This window comes from Zootoca vivipara, chromosome 15 (genome assembly GCF_963506605.1).
Source record: "Zootoca vivipara chromosome 15, rZooViv1.1, whole genome shotgun sequence".
Classification (NCBI taxonomy): Eukaryota; Metazoa; Chordata; class Lepidosauria; order Squamata; family Lacertidae; genus Zootoca; species Zootoca vivipara.
In genome coordinates, this window is record NC_083290.1 from 9,814,180 (window position 1) to 9,835,576 (window position 21,397).

Consider the following 21,397-nt stretch of genomic DNA (forward strand, 5'->3'; position numbering starts at 1 on the left):
TGGAGAAATTGCGGTCATGAGCGGTAGAAATGTTAACAGCTTCCTGGGGATGTTTGGGGAGGGGGGAAAACCTTTATATGCCATCAGACAAAACCAAGCTGCTGATATGGATGCCATTTCCTACCGTGTGTGTGTGTCCTTCTCTTTCCTGTAGCTTGCAAGGAAAGCAGACAAGGCAGCGCTCTTATTTCCCCGAGTACCAAAGTCAACACAAGTGATATTTTGCATCCTGTGCTGCTGTACTGAACGGTGGCTGGGTGAGTCACTTAGGACCCTGGAGAGCGCCAGCTTGTGCAGTGGCGAAGCCCGGTCCGCAGTGAGCATGTGCGAAGTGGGTCTGCTCTCTTTGGGCTCGGTTAGTTACTGATATAAACAGCTGGAGGTATTCAAGTGCTGAGCTTAGAGACGAGCAGAGCTGCGAGAAGGAGGATGCAGGAGGATTACAGCTTCTGTATACTGAAATCTGGGTGGTAGAAGGAGGATTAACGGAGCAGGGCACTGGGAGACGGATTGAGCTGCTTTACAGAGCTGCATTACAGTTTTCTGGTAATATTTCACTGGATTTGCGGAGGACTTTGCCTCTCTCTCTCTCGAATTGGAGTTCTGATTACATGCGCAACTATATATGTAAGGTGAGTGTTTCTTCCCTTCTTATTGGCACGCTGAAAAGTGTTTGCAAATATCCATCGATCACTGCCTAAGTCAGAACTGGACAACTTTTCTTTCTTTCTTTTTCTTCTTCCACCGTTGCTCCTGAGCCATTAGCAATTGCATGCATTACGGAGGCAGGTATCTGTGGGGTTGATGAAAATGATCTGTGCTATCTCAAGCATGCGGTGTGTGTGTAGCAGGATTGTGTTGTGAAGATTGTGCTAGGAGGCTGAGGCACCGTGAAGCCTGGATTTTGTATACTTGAAAAGGGAGACCATACATGTGCATGTCTGCAAGAGAGACTGTTACCCCTGTGTTCTGAAGACCACAAGGAGAGGCCAGTGTTTCTCCGAAACCCCCCTACCCCAAATGCATCCACATACATTTTTGCAGCACTTTATAAATAACATTTCTCTCCATTTTTGCTTGGTTGCTATTGCAGCCCTGTAGTGTTTCCCAAACCCTCAACCGTAGGGCCTCTCGAAATATACATTTGGGGTTATATTATTCCTTGCTGAAAGAAGAAGCCTTTCTGAAACTACCATTATGCAGAGCGTCATCTCACACGTTGCCCCTTAGAGAAAAACTTACTTCTGGCTGTCATACCAGAACCATATTGGTTTGCAGAAATGATGACAAAGAAAGCAGCTTGACCTACAGTTCTGGGAGATCAAAGTGAGGGACACGTTTGCAAATAGGATTTCTTCCCCTTGAATTTTTCAAGATCTTAAGTTTTATCAGATTTCCTCTTTCTCAGCCTTCCCTTAACCTCCTTTAAAAATAAAATAAAGACAGAAGTCAGAATCCTTTTGCACTGTATGTATACATTTGCCATAGCACAAGTCCCCTCCTCTGTGGCTCTCTATCTCATAACAGTGTGTTTTCATTTCACCCTATAATTTGGCAGTTTTGCCACTGACCTAGAAAAAAAAGAGCATTGATGGCAAAGTTCATGAAAACAGGCATATCATTTCATCTCAGTTCATTCTGCTGAAGAAGGAAGGAAGCAGTTTTTAAGTCTCCAGTTTCTTCAACTCAAAGGGATTTGCTTCTCCCTCTTGATTTCAGACATCCTTATTTCCCCGGAGTAGCAACATTGCTATTGAAAGAGGATTGTGTTTCCTTCCTCAAAACGATCTTTGCAATTAAACTTTGGCTTTCCCAGAAGAGCCTAGCAAACAGATGTTTAACCTCAGATTTAGTGACCCGACAATGGACACCCTTGGTTCGTTTTGATACCTGAGCCGAAGTGCTTTCCTGTCATTAGTAATGGTCTCCCTACTGGGAAAGATGGTTTGAATGGTCCTTGAACAGGGAGATTTTAAAAAGGCTTAACTATATGGGTGGGAAAAGAACTTGTTGCCCTATTTCTTTTTCTCACTGCAGCTGTCTCCAGCCTCATATGAACATTTCAGCCTCTGAAGGCATCATGATCTATCTCCTGCCCTCTGCTACCTCCTTAGGCACCCAGGCACTCTCCCTCATCCCCAGTGTTCCTTCCATTTCTCCTGCACTGCTGCTTCAAGCATCTTGCTCTGAATGACTAAGGCCCGATAGCCCTTTGCCACCTTGTTGTCTGTTGTGGGCCTTGCTGCAGTTGCAAACCCCCCCCAGGCCAGGACTTAGCACAACAGTTACCAGAAATGGCCAGATCCGCTTTGAATAGGGCAGAGTGGAAGAAACACCTGTTCTGGAGCACAGGGAAACAGGTTCTCTATATCAGGGGTGGCCAACTCTCAAGAGACTGCGATCTACTCACAGTTAAAAACTGGCAGGGATCTACCCCCTTTTTGGGGGGTTGGGTAAAAGTTGTTGAGTTTTTTCAGGGAGGAAGTAAAATGTTGAGCTTTTTTTAAGGGGAGCCACAGTTGTTCAGCTTCTTTGGGGGGAGCCAATGATCTACCAGTGATCTACCACAGACGTCCAGTGATCTACCAGTAGATCATGATCTACCTGTTGGACATGCCTGATCTATATCTACAAGCCATAAAGGCTATGCTGTGCCTCCATAGTGGGAGGTTGTACGCTTCTGAATATTAGTTGCTTGAAACCACAGGAGACAAGAGCGTCCATACAGCTGGGTCTTGCTTGTGGGCTTCCCAGAAGAGGCATGTGGTTGGTCACTGTGAGAAGAGGGTGCTGGACTAGATGGGCCATTGGCCTGATCCAGAAGGCTCTTATTTATGTTCTTAGATTTGGGGTTTCTCAAAGTGGTTGGTACTGACCTCTTGGGGGCTGACAAGATTGTTCAGAGGTGTGTGTGTGTGTGAATAAAGTCCTAAGTGCTGAAAGAGGTTGGAAAAGGGCCCAGAGTGGAAATGAAGCTGATGAGATATGGTGTGAAAAATGTAGGAACTATAAATAGGATATAAAAGGAACGGGCATGTACAGAGTGTATCTCCCGTGCCCGTGAGGAACCTCTGTATTTAATAAGGTGATTCCAAAATACAACAGCATCCCTTATTTTCCTTCCTGGTGGAGGTGACTGGTGATATTTCTTGACTTTATTCAATTTACATTCCTAAGAATTTGGGCTGTGGTCAATTACCACTTTACAAGCTCATAAAGGGAGCCAGTGAACTGGGAAGCTTGTGAAACCCTGTCCAAGATTAGGGAGGAAGTTGGTAGTTACAAGTGCCAACTTCAGCACTGGATGCCACAAGGAGCAAATTCAGAACAGTGCTGATACCCACCATCAAATGGTATTCAGTGGCATATCACTTCCATAGCTGCCAAGTTATCCCTTTTTTTCAGGGATTTTCCATTATGCTGAATAGGCTTCCTCGCGAGAAAAGGAAAAACTTGGCAGCTATGATCACTTCAGGATATAGACATTCATAGAATCATAGAATCCATAGAATCATAGAATTCCACACAGCCTTCACAACTAATAGGCAACAGGAAGGGAGGGCTTCCAGAAAGCATTTGGTAGACCACCATGGACCTCAAGGTGGACCAGACGAACTGTTTACATCACCTAACAGAGCTCAGTTCTGATTAACCCTGACAGTTAAGAATAGAACTCCCATATTCAGAGGCAGTGTACCTTAAGAGCACCAGATGCTGAGGAACAAATATAAAGGAAAGTCCTTTTCCTTCATGCCCTGTTCAAGGCCTTCCCAGAAGCATGTGATTGACCACAGAGGGAAATAAGTTGCTGGGCTAGACAGGCCTTTCATCTAATCCAGCAGGCCTTACCTGAAACTCTGGAGAGCCACTGTCACACAGCTAGGTGGACCAATGGTCTGACGTGGTAGAAGGCAGCTCCCCATGTTCCTTTTGGGAATATGACACTGGGCAGCAGCTAACAACTTTTACATGCAAGCTTTCATAGGAGCAGTCTATCTGAGCAGCGCTAATGCGGAATGTTGGCAGCAGCATGTTCAGATTCACTTTTGTGTCCTTCACTGGCTCTCCAACCCCATGCTCCACACTGTTGATCCATAAGGGATAAAAAGATCCGTCAGTTTCACTTCTATCATTTTCCCAATCTGAAAGTCAGTTCCCCACATTTCTGCAGCAATGTGTGATCTTTTTGCTTGTTTAAATCCTCATGATTTTTTTTTTACCATTATAGTGTGAATTTCTTCTAACAAACACTTTTTTGGGGTGTGCAGTTTTGATTAGTGTACACATTTTTGCAAGCGGGTTTCCTTAATATGAATTCATGTATGCTATTTCTACTGGTATCCTTCCCCCCTAAGATATGCATTTTTGTAAACATTGTTAGGTTGGAAAACTACATCACAGCATTCAGAAAAGTGTGAATCTCAAAGGATGGCTATGTTTCGGTTTTCATACTGTTTCAGAAGGTGGAGATTTGATAGATTTGGCATTAAAATGCAAACTGAATTGAATTTATCCACCATCCCTACTCATGGATAAAACACTGCTTAAAACAACAACAAATCATTTTGATTTCATTGTGCATAGGATATTCTCTAAATTACTTTTGAATGGTGTTTCTTTTTAACGGAATCCACAGACTGTTTTTGCATGTTGTTGATAAACATCATGTGTGTGTGGGGGGGGAATCTCAATAGGTTTGGATAGGATTTATCCTTCTTATAATATGGCAGGACAATAACTTTTAAGAAGTAGCATTGTTTTATTCTTACTGGTGTTTTCTTTGAGCATTTGCATGGATATATCCTTACAGTTGTAAGTCACATTGAGACATTTCATGCAGTAAGCAACAAACAAACATAATTAATAAGACAATAATTTGTGGAAATTGCAAATTTCAGCAAAATGCTATTTATTTATTTATAGACTGCAATTTCATAAATAAAAATCAAAGCTGTTTACAACAACAAAAAAATGCCTAAAACCGTACTGTAAAAATCATATTTAAAAAGCTAAAACAGACCATTGCAGAAAGATGTGTTTTTAATTGCCTGCATAAGCCTAGTGAAACAGGAAAGTTTTTAGCATGCATTTAAAAGTCGAAACAGAAGAAAAGTTTCCCAGAACAAGAACAACAGAACAGACCTAAGCCATACACAGCTAGCCTTTTGATATTCTCGACCTGATCTGTGGACAGAGAAACTGGAGGACACCATATCACAAATTTCTCCAGGTGGAGGAGAAATTTTTCTAACAGTTTGTTTGGGGTGAAGGGAAGGGGCTCACCAGTACCAAAGGCAGAAGTAGCACAGGTTCTTTTGAGTACCCGAATACACTTTTGAGTCACCAAATACACCTTTGGTGACCACTCCAGCGTGGTAGGGTGGTTAAGAGCGGTAAACTCGTGATCTGGTGAACCAGGTTCGCATCTCTGCTCCACCACATGCAGCTGCTGGGTGACATTGGGCTAGTCACACTTCTTTGAAGTCTCTCAGCCCCACTCAGCTCACAGAGTGTTTGTTGTGGGGGAGGAAGGGAAAGGAGAATGTTAGCTGCTTTGAGACTCCATCGGGTAGGGATAAAGCAGGATATCAAATCCAAACTCTTCTTCTTCTTCTTCTTCTTCTTCTTCTTCTTCTTCTTCTTCTTCTTCTTCTTCTTCTTCTTCTAGCAGCAGCATCTACTGTACCAGCAACCTGGCCAATATTTTGTATTGTCTGCAGTGTCCCAGACCTTTAGCCTTGCTCCAAGACATGGTTGGGGGCAAATGACAGCTGAATAGTAAAAAAAAAAATTCTTCAAAGTAGCTTTCTTTTTCAGCTCAGCACTGGAACAGAATGCCTCAAGGGGTAGTGGGCTTCTGCTCATTAGATGCATGGCAACCTATCAGGGATGTCATAGATGCAACCTATCAGGGATGTCATAGATGCAACCTGCATTATGGAACTTGCACTGAGGAGAGGGGTTTGGCTACATGTTCCCTAAAATCTCTTCCAATGCTATGATTCTATCCATGATGAGACCTCTGGGCTTTTCTTTCAACTTTGGAGGCACCACAGGAGGCTCCACTTTTGATCAGAGCAGTGAGGGAAAGTATATTACTCTGGGATCTTTCCTCCCCACTCTGTTGCTAGACCTGGAAAAGGAAAAACAACCCAAAATCAGGACTCTTGTCTTTTTCTCCTGTGTAGGTCTAATAACACTTTTCGCTGGAGTGGCGAGGAATTTAGGTCGGGGTAATGGAATAGGACCTCTCTTTGTCCAAGGGCCACATTCCCTTTTGCCATTGGTGGGTGGGGCTGCAGGAAAAATTGGGCAGGGCAAGAAATGTACAATTTATTTTTGGACAGTTGCTTGGGTTGCCCTTTCTGCACCTTTCCCAGTGCTACAATAGCTTATTTGAGATATACAGGAAGCTTCCTTATACTGAGCCAGACCATCTATCTCAGTATGGTCCACATTGACTGGCAGTGACTTCCCAAGGTTTCAGATAGGGAGGCTCTCCTGGAGATGCCATGAATTGGACCCAAGACCTTCTGTGTGCAAAGTGGATATTCTGCCTACAAATGGACTCAAAGGAATGTAAACATTGCCATCTTCATGTTCCATCTCTAAGCGGGAGGTGAATGCAGCTTGGCAATAGACTAGTGTGCATCCATAGAAATGCAAACCAAGGCATCAACTTGCGCACAGCTTGCCATCAGGATCAGGCAGTGGCTCCTTGTGTGATAACAGTGCACCCTCTTCCTCTCTTTTTAACGTATGTTGACACCATCCACCGTAAGTGCCTTCACTGTGAACAGGCAAGATAAATATATAATTAGACTTTAATAAATGCATGCATACAGTCACACATGGACTTTCGGAGTATCTGAAATGTTGGAAGACATCTCTTTGCTGCTGTAGATTTGAAGACCCAAACAGACCACGATGAGAAACCCTGGTGAAGGATTTCCACCAGGACAACAAAGGGTTAGTAATGCCCACAAGATATAGTAATGCCCACCAACACTGATGGCATCAAAAGAGCATTAGAATAATTCATGGCATTAAAAGAGTAATAGACTAACTAATGGTGGAGGAGGAGGCTATCAGCGGTTACTAGCATGACAGCTATGTGCTATCTTCTAGTCTTAACTTTTCCATTTTCTGTTGGAACTGAATGCAATTTGCATGCATGGTTGGCGCTTCTGGGGGATGGAGCCTGCCAACTTCCAGAGTGACAATTGCAATGCTTTCCTCACAAGGCTATAGACTTGACCCTTCCAGGGCAGACCACTTGGCTTCTCCCATTGTTTGGTGGGCAGTCTGTATGGAAACTGCTGACATGAGAGCGGTGCCCCTGGGTCAGAAATCTGCCAAAGCACAGACAAGTAGAGAGTCTTTAATTCTTTTGTTTCCTTCTTGTTGCTTGAAATGGGATTGGGTGGTTAATTTAAACAGGAAATTGTTGGAAAGGGTGAGAGGAAGGAGGCAGGAATGGCACCCAGTCCACCAGAACCCTTTTAGGAACCCTGTTCCAGAGAGACAGAATTTTGCAATGGAGCAACAATTGCATGAAACAAAAACTATTTCACTCAACAGTCCTCACCCAAAGCACTGTGATTGGGAAGCCCAGGAAAAATCTTAAAAGCTAGGCCTGTTCTTCAAAGCAAACTCTGCCTCCCCCACATTTCCCATAAGCTACTCCAGAGCGTTCCCCTTATACAGAGGTACCTCGGTTTAAGAACAGCCCTGTTTACAAACTATTCGGTATAAGAACTCCGCAAAACCGGAAGTAGTGTTCCGGTTAGCGAACTTTATCTCAGTCTAAGAACAGAATCTGAATGGTGGAAGGGCACCGGCAGTGGGAGGCCTCATTAGAGAAAGCGCACCTCGGTTTAAGAACGGCTTTGGTTTAAGAACGGACTTCCGGAACGGATTAAGTTCGTAAACCAAGGCACCACTGTAGTCAGTTTGGTTTCACATTTAGAACAAAGGATACCTGCAGCAGTTTTTCTCCTGCCTCTTTTTTTGGGGGGGGGAGGGCTAGGCAATAGGCCTGGGATCTGAGATTTTTGGGATATAGCATTGCCTCTCTGACTTAGGGTGCCTTGTTCCTATAGTGCTTCAACTCAGAAATGTAAACACACACACACACACACACACACACACACACTGAGGCACCTTGATTTACTCAGGGTGGACCCAGGTGGCGCTGTGATTAAACCACTGAGCCTAGGGCTTGCTGATCAGAAGGTCGGCAGTTCGAATCCCTGTGACGGGGTGAGCTCCCGTTGCTTGGTCCCAGCTCCTGCCAACCTAGCAGTTCGAAAGCACATCAAAATGCAAGTAGATAAATAGGTACCGCTCCAGCGGAAAGGTAAACGGCGTTTCCATGTGCTGTTCTGGTTTGCCAGAAGCGGCTTTGTCATGCTGGCCACATGACCTGGAAGCTATACGCCGGCTCCCTCAGCCAATAATGTGAGATGAGCACCGCAACCCCAGAGTCGGTCACGACTGGACCTAATGGTCAGGGGTCCCTTTACCCTTTTATTGCACACTTGTAATTTCCTGTCTTTCCACCTAATATCAACATTGGCAGTTGTCCATCAAGTCAAGCACTGTCTACTCTGGCTGGCAGTGGCTCTCCATTAGGTCAGCTACCTTCTGGGCTTCATCTCAGCTGGAACTCCAGCCAGGCTCTCACTGCCTCTTCACTTTGCTTCTCTTCCTCCTCAGGTATAAGAAACTCTGAAGGCTCACTGCCGGCTGCTGTGTCTCCGCCCTGCAGCTTCTTGTCTGCTTTATCAGGCCCCACTGCAGGAAGGGGAAATGGCTGCAAGCTTCCCTCTCAGCATTTATCCACCAGGAAGCCCTGCTAGCTGGGGCTCTAATCCTGCACCTATATGGAGGGATGTACAGAGGGAAGTGGGACTGCCCCTGGTGGACCTTCACAATTATGGTGATGATCATAGAATCATAGAATTGTAACGGTGGGAGGGACCACAAAGATCATCTAGTCCCACCCCCAGTAGTGCAGGAGCCACAGCTAAGCAACCGTAGCGTTATCATGCTGTGACGGCTACACATTCTTCTGAAGAAAGGGTAAACCAAAGCATCTAGATAAACAAACAAAATGCTCGGATTTGTATGTGAGCATGTTTTCCCCAGTTTGCTTTGGCTTCACGCTGAGTGATCTGCGTGTACAAGTTATTATATTAATACTGACTTTCCTCCCCTAATAAAGCTGCAGGGGAAAAATGGATGTCTATATCCAGAAGGCAGGCTGGAAGCCAAAAATCTATTTTGGTTAGGTCCCGAAATTATTTCCAAGCTTGAATACATTTGTTCTCAAAGAGAGCTGACAAAGTAGAAAAGCAAAATTAAATGGGTCCATAGGGTTGTTTACACCCCTCTCTCCCAAATAAATGGTTGATAATGTTTTAATATATTAGCCTGAAGGTTTTCATTTAATTTAATGACAAGGATTACCATGTTAGGAGATATTCTGGGTCCGTGCAATAGATCCACTGCAACAAAATGTCCCAGTATATTCAGGAGTGTTCCTGGGCAGCGTTCCTACACCCTTCTCGAGGATGTTGTAAGGCAGGTATGGGGAACTTGCAAATCCCATCATCCCTGGCCATCGGCAGTGCCTTTTTTCTTGGGGGAAAAAAAGTTGCCAGTACTCACCATGCAGTTGTTACAGTAAGGGCTTGTTTTGTCATTGGCCACGACACCAACCTCCCCGGCCGCATTGCAGGGGGTTGGACTAGATGACATTTTGGGTCCCTTCCCATTTTGCAGTTCTTCAAAGCCAGATGACCTCCCTCCCTCCCATCCATTACCTGGGGCTCTTGCTGCACTAACTCAGGATTTTGGCCCCTCCAGTGGCTCTTGCACCCCATCCCACCATGACCATCGTGAGCACTGCCAGTGGGTTGGACCAGGGTGCACATGGATAGCAACAGAGTGCAGTGCCCTGGCAGTGGCCAAGCGCCACAGGGCTTTCCTCATGCCATGACTCCCCATGTGGTGGTGGTGGTGTTGGGGAGTTGCCAGTACTGCATAATGGTAAGTATTATCAGGGGGGAAAGCACTGGCCACCAGTCACAATTTCTGGGCTGATAGGAGTTGTAGTTTGGCAACATCTGGGGGAGCCAGTGGTTCCCCACATCTATAAGATGCATTATATCAGGGTTTCCCAAACTTGGGGCTCCATCTGTTTTTGAACTACAACTCCCATTATCCCTAGCTAGCAGCACCAGTGGTCAGGGATGCTGGGAACTGCAGTCCAAAAACAGCTGGTGAAGCTGACCTGTCTGTTACTTCACTGGGGATTTTTGTTTTTGCAGCAGCTGCTGCTGCCTGCAAGTTGCCCGATGTATTGAGGGTGAGCCCACACCGAGAGAAGTGGCAACTCCACTTCTGCACTGCAGGGGGTTGGACTAGATGACCCTTGGGGGTCCCTTCCAACTCTACAGCTCTATGATTCCAGCAGCAAGGACCCCCTTGCCTCATGTCTTCAGGCAAAGTACTTAGAGACAGCAATTGCTGGAGTGGTCAAGGCTGGACAGCAACTGAAAAAAACACGGTCTAAACTAAAGCAACTTGTCCAGCCAAGGAAATGACCACCATGCAAATGAAACAAGAACGGCCCGGTTTTCTCTTTGCTCTGCTCTGCTTTTGCACAAGCAGTGCTCCTTGGAAGCACCAGAGCAGACGCTTGGCCAGGAGACAGCTTTCGTTTGTTATAAAAAGAGGTTAAAGGTTACCAGGAGCACAAAAAGTGTTTTTCTCTTTCAAGAACAATCCTGCCGCTGTGTGACTCAGGATAACAAAGAGCCCAGTGAGGTCTTGGTGCTGACTAGAGATGTCTGACAAACCTCAGACTTGAAGGGGGTGTGTGTGTTTCTAATTACACTGCGTGGATGCCTGTTCAAAATTTCCACCTGCTCAAATATCTGCAGAGAGCTATTTGCTCAAACCTTGAGCAATATCTTAGATTAGCAAGCATTCCCCTTTCCTTTAGGGGGTGACCTCTGACCCTCCTGGTGTAGTTGGAGACCGCAGGTTCCCTCATCCCTGACCATTGGCCATGCTACCTAGGACTGATGGGAATCAAAGATCACCAACATTAGGGGGCAAAGGATTAGCCACCCCTGGTTTAAGTAGTGATGTTTTCCTCTTAACACCCACTTTTCCATCATCAGCTGACCAAGCAGAGCTGCTCTTAGGCTTAAGGACAAAACATTACACAATCCCTGTTGTTGTTGTTGTTTTTTTTAAAGATGTGGGGAGCCCTTGGCCCTCCAGATTCCCCACACCTGCTCTAAAAGGTGCTTGTTATGCCTGCATATTGTCCAGCTGTTTTCATTGATTAAAGGCCATCCTGTTTTCCCTCTTTTTCTTGCTATTTGAGAATGACATATTCAACTGCTGCTAGCGTAAGGTGCTAGCACTGTCATTTTTCAGGGTTCAGCTTTCTCTCAAGCCTCCACAATGTCAATATATGAGTGGGTTCATCTTGCCTCCAATGTGCGTGCATAGAAATTTGGGGTGTGAGAAGCCCGTGATTTCCATTCCTACCTGTTTTCATCGCAACCAGTCCTGTCTTCCAGTGTGAGAGCCAGTGTGGTGTAGTGGTTAAGAGCGGTAGACTCGTAATCTGGGGAACCGGGTTCGCGTCTCCGCTCCTCCACATGCAGCTGCTGGGTGACCTTGGGCTAGTCACACTTCTCCGAAGTCTCTCAGCCCCACTCACCTCACAGAGTGTTTGTTGTGGGGGAGGAAGGGAAAGGAGAATGTTAGCCGCTTTGAGACTCCTTCGGGTGGTGATAAAGCGGGATATCAAATCCAAACTCTTCTTCTTCTCTTCTTCTTCCATTTCACTAGAGTTCAGTTTCTGCCAAATGCTATGCTATTAATTTTGCTGCCCGCTATTTAAGCTAAGTCTCCTAACCTGATGTAGCTACTCACGCAACTAATGTAGCTTGCATACAATTCAACGTAAAGGAAATGTCAAAACAACGTTAAAAAACAGTCAGTAATCATGCATTGTTTGCAGACTTAAAAGCAACGATGCCAGTGAATAGCAATCATATTCGCTTGACTGATTTCCGTTCCTGAGCACACAAACTGCTTCAATTTCTACTCCCTTTTGCATTTTTACTGAAATTCTTTGCCATCCCTAATAGAAAAGCATGCACATGACCACTAAGGTACCATGCAGCGCTCGGCCTGCCATTTACATTCACTGTGCTGTTTTCTCAGCTATTTTGGAAGGGAGATTTAGGATGCAGCCCTGAGGATGTGCATTTGTGTGTGTGAGGGGATTAATGGTGATTAAACTGCCTCCTCCAATCTGCTTGCACCAACCGGGTGGAAGTGAGCCTTCCTTCCTTCCTTCCTTCCTTCCTTCCTTCCTTCCTTCCTTCCTTCCTTCCTTCCTTCCTTCCTTCCTTCCTCTTTTTTTTTTACTTTCACAGTTTCTTCCCATTATTCCCAATGGGAGAGAAATTAATGGGATGGAACTATGCCAGCGCCAGAGCTGGCATGTTTCCCTGCCTGGTTTGCAGGCATGTCTGAGGTCTGGAAAGGCATTGCATCCTTCAGATCCAAGCCTTCCCCGGTCCAGCCTCAAACCACTACCAGCATACACCCTTTGTGGCCTTACCAATGTAGGACCTCAGACCTTTGGATAGAAATAGCAGGTAAGCAGATTTTGGCTATGTTATGTACTGAGCTGAATCATAGAACAATAGGATCCAGAATCAGCAGTCTGATTGGTCCACAGGAGCCACCCAATCCAACTCCAGGTGGAAGTGAATCCGCAACCTGATTGGCCTGCAGGAGCAGCCAATGAGGCGGCTGGCAGAAGTGAATCCGCAACCTGATTGGTCTGCACGAGCAGCCAATCAGGCTGCTGGCAGAAGTCAATCCACAAACTGATTGGCCCACAGGTGTAGCCCTGAAGTAGCCATTCACGCAAAGCCCATTGTGTAAATAATGTATATAAGCAGATGGTTTTGGGGAAAGGGTATTCTTCTCCTTGATGACTACGAGCTGAATAAAGAGCATGAAATTCACTCTCGACTCCGAGTATATTTCAGGCTAAATATTAGGAGAAGCCTCCAGTGGCAAAACCTGCATGATAGTGGAGCTGTCTGTCTCAGAAGGCAGTGGGTTCTCCTTTGCTAGCCGTATTTGAGCACAGTGTGTTGTTGCATCCTGCAATGGGCAGGGAATTGGACTAGTTTGCCAATGGTAGAGAACATGCTTTCACATGTTTACAGCAGGGATAGCCAATATGGTACCTGTAAGGGTGACTCCTTACAGGGAGCCAGCCCCCATCATCCTAACGTCCACCTCGCCAAGCACAGGGAGCAGCAGTGGGTCTGAAGCAGCCAGGAGGGAGGGGGAAGACTCGGAGGAAGAGAGAAGCCAGCATGTGAAACGATGGGAAGGCTCAGGGGAGGAGAGATGTAGGCAAGGGCTCAAGGATGCTGGGGAGCCCTTCCACTGCCTTGACAGGGAGGAGGCTGAGAGGGCATCGCTCCTTCCGGCGCAAGAGTTAAGGAGAGCACCATGACGCAGGTCAAGGGGGAGGCGTTTTAGGGTGCCTTGATTACTTTGTTGGCGTAGGACCAGACGTACGCCATTGCCGTGTTCTGATTCGGAATGAGAGGTCATGTTTTAAGCTGCCTCTGCACTGTAAATGCTTTGCACAGACAAACTGGACTCAAGTGGAGTTACTCTAGAGTAGCCACAATGACCCTCTGACAGTACCCTTGAGATGTAGCTGTTCCCCTCATTCTTGGCGTTTGCCATGCTGTCTGGGACTGGTAGGAGTTGTAGTTCAACACCTGGAGGGCAGCCTATTGACTACATCTGCTTCAGGGCCTTGGGTTGTTCCCTGGCAACTGCGATTAAAGAGTCCCAGGTGTGTTTCTAGGAGTGTACATTTTGTATATTCCCCAAACTTTCCAAATTAGAACCTCCCCTTTAATTTGAAGCAAAAGAGAAACAGTGTGTTGACGCAGCTGAAGAGCTGTGTTCTGCTGCTTTGCAACCCCCAATCAGCCATTCTTGCGGGATTATTGTCTTTAAAGTGCAGAATGATAAACAACAGATGGGGGAGTGTTTCACACAAAGGAAGGGCGCACGCCATGAGAACAAATCACTGCGCTTCGGAACTGAACAGATTTTGCTTTAATATTGCAGATCTGGGGGACTCTGAAATGTGAAGCGCTGCAACCAGGGCTGTGAAATGTGACATGTTGCTTGTGATGGTCAGCAGCAATAGTTCAAGGATCCTTCAAAGCACCAAAGCACCCTGAATACAGAGGAATATGGATATCCATCCAACCGTGATAGTGGAAGAAAACATTTTTGAGAGAGGAAAGGTTCCGAGATAATGAGGTGGACCTGTGGGAGGAATGAGTGAGAAGCCTAGCAGTGTGCTAAAGGCGTGAGGAGGCCAGGTTCACAGCAAGGGTATGGCCAAACCTTTTTTCAGACCACAGAAGTTTCTTCGGAGGACCCAGTTTCTGCTTTTCTTCCTCACTGCAGCTTATCTGATGGCTGGTAGCCTCCTGCTACTGCAGCGATCCCGCTTTGTCCTCCAGCAAGGTTTCCATGGGGCCTCTGGGAACCAGGCCCTGCCAGTTGTGGACGCTTTGGCAGGTGCCGGGAGCGCAGATACGAGACCTGTGCAAAACACTCACTTGACTCCTAAACTCCTAGTGAACATGAATACATTCCATGGACCAACACCGGACCAGAAGTATGGGCCGCGGTGGCTGATGTCCAGAAACTCTGAACTGAGGCAGTTACGAAGGAGGTGGTTCCTCCGGTTTGTAAACGAGCAAGAGCCAATGCAAGCTGTGGGAATGAAGAGGCTGAAACACACATCCGAAAGCAAAGGTAAGTGGCTTTCTAAAGCTCACAATGTCAGTGGTGGCTGATGCTCATTTGGACTGGTGGGGCAAAAATCAGGGCACCCAAATAGGAGATAGAAGGGTGGTTGTTAGGGGGGTGCAAAATTCCCACACCTGGCGCTGCCTTAGAAAGCTGTGTGCTTCTGTTGCTGGGCTCTACTGAAAATGGTTTCTCCATGCAAACCAGCAAGTGACCTCTCCAGACAACAGAATGACTCTTCTTATCTCTGCGGCTGCGATCTCCTGGGTAACACAGACAACGTTAGGCAGTTGAATGTGCATGTGTACTCTGTCTGTTTCCTTCCCTCCAAACCCCCTCTGCATGGCCCCAGGCACTGGCAACCTACGCTATGCCACTAATAAGAGATGAAGCAAAAGCCAACAACAGGCAGCGATCTCTAACTCCAGTTTTGCCCCCAGCCTCCTCCCTGCTGAGTTCTATGAAGGCAACACTGGGATTGAGGAAGAGGAAGCTGGCAGGCAGCACTACCCCTTGTCATGGTTGCAAGTAAGAAGGTAGGAAGGTGGAGATTGGCTTAGGAAAAGCAGAGGTTAGTGAGTGCAGTAACTGACTAACCACCAGTGAATAATAGAGAAGGGAAATTGGGAAATGCATTATCTAAATCAGGCATCCCCAAACTGCGGCCCTCCAGATGTTTTGGCCTACAACTCCCATGATCCTTAGCTAACAGGACCAGTGGTTAGGGAAGATGAGAATTGTAGTCCAAAACATCTGGAGGGCTGAAGTTTGGGGATGCCTGATCTAAATCATTGGTGGTGATCCTTTTGCCCTGCTAGAACTCCGACTCCCATCAACTTTAGCCAGCATGATCAATCGCCAAGCAGAGCCACCTTGTGACTGGTTGCTATTAAAACTGCCAGGCAGGTGAGGGTTGGCTGAGGACAGACTGAGATTGGTGGGCAATGCCCCATTCACCCTCATGGACCAGCCTCTCTTCGCATCAGATGAGATTGCTGTAGAGGTGTCAACTTCAGTGGGGCTGAGAGTTTTTGCCCCCTTCCAAATAATGTTTTTTTGGGGGGGCAGGCCCCCACAAGGTTTCCTTACCATCAGGGGGTGGAGGAGGCCAAGAACAGAGTCGAGCGTGGCTTCCATGGCAGGCTCCTCCTCTTCCTGTCACTATAGGCTGCCAAGAGAGAGAGAGAGAGAGAGAGAGAGAGAGAGATCGGAGAAGGAGCCACTGTGCCCTTTGCTTATGACACTATCCCTTGGCTCCTCCCAAAACATCATGTGACATCGTGTGACGCATGTATAACATCACACAGCATGCCAGACCTGTGTGACGGGTGTGAAATTGCATACATGACCAGGCCCCCTCAATCTTTGGTGCAAGTTGGCGCCTTTGCTCCACAGTCTCAGACCCCAACAGCAGTATACATTTAAAGAAGTATCATATCACTTGCAACAGTCATGGCTTCCCCGAGATCATTCTAGGAAGCGTAGTTTGTTTCCTTTGTTTCCTTTACAGGGCTACAATCCCCCATCCCAGAGAACTCTGGGAATTGTAGCTCCTTGAGGGGGATACTGGGGGAGGCTCAGTTTATCTGCAAATGGGAAAAATTAGTCCTGTGAAACGCAACCCAAAGAAACATAGAGAAGCTGTCTATAGCTTGCTCTTGCCTGCACCTTCTAACTGGGTTATTGTGGGTGTCTGTTCGCGCTGTACGAACTTCCTAATTGCACATTTGCAAATTGCTCCTTGTCTCAACATCTTATTTCCAGAGTTCTGCTTTTTCCTTGTATATATATAATGTGTGTGTGTGTGTGCATGTTCACGCATGTGTGCGCACAAACCTGGAACCATACAATTATCTGCTTATTCTGAATCAATCTGTGGAACACCATCATTCAATATGTTGACTGAATTGTATACTTGGGACACCTATGCAAATCTGGTTCCCCAACCATACGGAGAGAGCCTATCTTTGTGTTATTTCTTAGTGAGTAGATCCTGCTTAGAATGTGAATGAGCACATTTGGCTAGGGAGCAAAAAATGAATGGTTTACACCAGGGGTGGCCAACTCTCAAGAGACTGCGATATACACACAGAGTTAAAAACTGGCAGTGATCTACCCCCTTTTTCTTGAGCTTTTTTTACGAAAGAGGAAGGCCCATTTTGGGGGGGTTCGGGTCAAAGTTGTTGGTTTTTTTCAGGGAGGAGATAAAATGTCAAGCTTTTTTTAGGGGAGTCGCAGTTGTTCAGCTTCTTTGGAGGAAGCCAATGATCTACCAATGATCTACCGCAGACGTCCAGTGATCTACCAGTAGATCACGATCTACCTGTTGGACATGTCTGGTTTACACCATCCCAAATAACACATTCAGTCATCAGGAATATGTTGTCTGAACAGGACAAAAGTCACTACTCCCTCAACCCAACCCTTCAATTACTCTTAGCTTCATGGCTCCAGGACACACACAGACTCTCACACACACACACTTTAAAAAAGTTTAAAGACAAAGGTGAGCAAGAGGAGATGAAGGTGCATAAAAATTAGGCACAATGTGGAGAAAGTGAATTGGAAGAGTTCTTTCCCCCTCTCTCATAATACTAGTGGGCATCCAATTCAGCACAGACAAAAAGACTTCATGAAGCACTATGTAATTTGCTACAAGAAGATGTGATGATGGTTGTAACGGATTAGCCCCAGGATGGAAGATTTATTACACCCTGGATTAGAAAGAGTTAATCCACCTTCAGTTTAACTGACAGCGCATCTTTAGGAGGCGGGACGGTGCCTGGTTTAAAAAGGAGGGAATAACCGTTTTGGCAGTTGGAAGAGGAAGAGGGGGAGTGTGGTGACGAAGAGGGAAGAAGAAGGGTGTGGGGCCAGGATAGTGGTGGTTTAGGTTAGGCTTAGGATAACTTGAAGTTAAAGTCTGACAGAGTTAATGTATAACTGTAACTAAGCTTGTAAACTTATGCATCGTTAAGAAAAGAAAAACCTATGTTCTCAAGAAAATAAAATTCATCTTCTTTTTGTGCCAAAGAGTATCGTCTTGGTTATTCCAGCAGCGTATTAAAACTCACCGAGGTGGAGACTCAGAAAAGGGCAAAACTTACCTAAGGAAAAGGGGATAGTCTGTGTCCTAGAGTCACACAGGAAGGGCAGTATGGTGAAAACCTAGAGTGCCACAAGTTTGTCAGGGTGATATGGCAGACTGATACAGGGGGGATCTGAGTTGAGAGAGTCCCTGTTCTGTAGGCAAGAGGTTGTTCATTCAAATAGCCCTGAGTGTTTGTGAGATCAGGCCACGAAAGCTGGAATTAGACTCTCTTTACCGAGAAGCCCAGAATCGAGGGGTTTATTTTAAGGTGTAAGGAATTGAGTGGGGATTGCTTTACCCCTGTACCCTTTCGTCTCATAATCTATTGGCAACATCGGCGAGGGGGTTCGTCGCAATGGCTACCAACTTGGATGACATTTAAAGGGGATTAGACCAATTTTAAAAGGGATTAGACCAATTAAATGGCCGGTAGCCATGACTGCTATGTTCTACCACCACTGTCAGACGCCATATGCCCTTGAATCCTAGTTACTGGGATTCACAGGTCCCGGTCATACTCAGGTTCTGCTTGTAGGCGTCCCATTTGGGCATCTGGTCAACATCTGTGAAAACAGAGCGGTGGACTAGATTCCAGCACCAAAGAGTGGTTTAAAAGTCATTCCATCTTCTTGGGGAACTAAGACCACAGGAGCTGGGACAGGATATACATATCTGGCAGTGAGGGTGGGCGAAATGCTTGCATTTGCAATCAAATGTTCCAGTCTACAATATTATTTCAAACTCTGTGCTATTTTCATCTACTCAAGGCACTTACATTGGATGCTTCGGTGACGATTCCAGGGAGAGGACTCTGAAAGGCGCTGTGTTTTATGACTTGAGAAAAATGACTATTTCTCACTGCCAGGATGCATGCGCTGAGAGGTAAAAATTTATGTACATCTTTCTCTGTATAAATATATTTGTGTCCTTCGTGCTTTTACATCTCTTTACCAGAATTCAAAGGAACTTCAAATTCCATTCGCTTAAGAAAGGAACTTACATATATTATATTATATTATTTCATTTATTCGTTCATTCATTCGTTTGTTTGTTTCACCTTTCATGGACAAGTGATCCCAGGGCAGGTTATGCAGTACCACAAAATCAAAATCAAAACACAAGAATAGCTCAACAAAACATTAAAAGAGGGTAAAAAATACTGCACCTGCTCCTTCTCAATATTGACACCCCTGGCCTCCAAAATCAACACCCCTCTCTGTCAATAGCCTGGAGGAAATGGCAAGTTTTTACCTGGCACCAAAACTAAGCAGTGCCATATCCCAAAGAGAAAGGCTTTCTGCAACTGGGAGGTGAAAGGTGTGATGGTGGTGCCGCCATGACCAAGACTCTTTCTTGAGCCTTTCAGCCATGAGCATCACTCAGAGATGGGTGCTAGCCAATGTGCCTCTGAAAAGCAGGTGGGGAGAGCATTGTTGTGTTCATGGACTTCTCTGCTTGGTGACTGAGAACAGAATGCTGCACCAGGTGGCCCACTGGTCTGATGAGCAGAGCTCATATTTTGCTCTTATGGAGCAACAAGAATGTCCTAAATGGCCTCAGTCCTGTATACCTGAAGGAGCGCCTCCACCTCCATTGTTCTGCCCGGAAACTGAGGTCCAGCACCGAGGGCCTTCTGGTGGTTCCCTCATTGCGAGAAGTGAGGTTACAGGGAACTAGACAGAGGGCTTTCTCGGTAGTGGCACCCGCCCTGTGGAACGCCCTCCCAGCAGATGTCAAGGCAATAAACAACTATTTTACTATTTTACTTTTAGAAGACAACTGAAGGTGGCCCTGTTTAGGGAAGTTTTTAATGTTTGATGCTGTACTGTTTTTAATATTCGGTTGGAAGCCGCCCAGAGTGGCTGGGGAAACCCAGCCAGATGGGCAGGGTATAAACAATAAATTATTATATATTATTATATTCAAGCCTCAGCAGAGGTAGAGGTCTTCATTTGGATAACTGGATCTTAAGTCTTGTAGGGCTTTAGAGGTCATCACTATAACACTGAACTATCCTCCATAGCATGCAGACTCTTCGAAACAAATGCTACAAAGTTCCAGCTGGCTGAACCGATCCAGACACTTTCGGCCACATTCTGTGCCGGTTGAAGCTTCCAAACCATAAAAATCATGGAATTGTAGAGTTGGAAAGCACCCCGAGGAACATCTAGTCCAATCCCCTCCCTGCAATTCCGGAATATGCAGCTGTCTCACGCAGGGTTCAAACATGCAATTTGGGTGTTATCAGTACCAAGTTCTAACCAACTGAGCTATCCAGAGCATCTGCATACACTATGCACAGCTCTGATATAAATTAAATGCCATGATGTGCTGAGTCGAAGTTTGCTACAAAACTGCTGGATTTTACAGTGAGGGGGTTCGTTTTGTACCCATCTAGGGCTTACACCTATGCTGGCTTGGAGTATGGAGCCGAATGCTATTGTGGAAACAAGTTGCCCACGACTTTGGCAAAGCAGGAGGAGTGCAACAATGAATGCAAAGGAGAGAAAGGAACAATGTGTGGAGGCATCAACAGGCTATCTGTTTATCGTGTGGAGGAGCAGCCATGGGCTGGACCAAAACGACGTAAGTGATGTAAGGCTCTTAAGTGAGTATTTGCTACCAGCAGGGGTGGGCAGCAGAATGCCTGCTCCTCTCGTGTCTTCCATTACAATGACAACATGGATCAGGGATGGCTAGGGGATTCTCCTTCCATCGCAGGCAGTAGTGACTGGTGCCCAGAAGGCAGGGAGACCAACAGCAGGGGGAGATAGAGCCAATGACAGGCAGAGCTGAGTAATTCTACTTTAGCTCCATCCTCCTCCCTGCCAAGTCCTACAAGGGCAACACTGGTGCTCAGGAGGAGGAGGGTGACAGCCAGTGCCACCCGCTAGTCTGGCTGCAAGTAAAAAGGCAGGCAGATGGAGCCTGGCTAAGGCTGTGCCCCACTTGCCATAATGAATCAGCCTCCACTGACTGGAGAGATTCCCATTATACAGGTGAAACTCAGAATATTAGAATATTGTCAAAAAGTGCATTTATTTCAGTAATGCAACTTATTATTTTTTATTTTTCTTTTAATTTTTACAAGTGCTTTATTTTGGAAATTCCGCAGTAATAAAACAAATAGTTACAATAATACAAAAATAAACATCACCATTACATTTCATTAATTTCATTCCATTTATAACTGACCCGCCTAATGACAAATAATTACAATTACAACAAATCAAGGCTTGACATATCTTGCTTTGCATGTCATGCATCTATCTCATATATTGGTTTCACCTTTTAAGTTGCATTACTGAAATAAATGCACTTTTCGGCGATATTCTAATTTACCGAGTTTCACCTGTATTTGTTCCATGTTCCACGGGCCTCCTTCCACTAGAGTACTGACATTTTCAT

General features: G+C 45.8%; 1 protein-coding gene across 1 annotated transcript in view; it reads left to right on the plus strand.

The window, feature by feature from the left end:
• Nucleotides 1–258: 258 nt before the first annotated feature.
• WSCD1 (WSC domain containing 1) overlaps nucleotides 259–21,397 on the plus strand; it is a 47,318-nt gene continuing 26,179 nt past the window's right edge. The window contains exons 1-4 of the mRNA XM_035140151.2: nucleotides 259–632; nucleotides 14,203–14,904; nucleotides 18,757–18,871; nucleotides 20,388–20,575. Of these exons, the coding sequence (XP_034996042.2) occupies nucleotides 14,478–14,904; nucleotides 18,757–18,871; nucleotides 20,388–20,575 (730 nt within the window). The 5' untranslated portion in view covers nucleotides 259–632; nucleotides 14,203–14,477. The remainder of the gene's footprint in view (nucleotides 633–14,202; nucleotides 14,905–18,756; nucleotides 18,872–20,387; nucleotides 20,576–21,397) is intronic.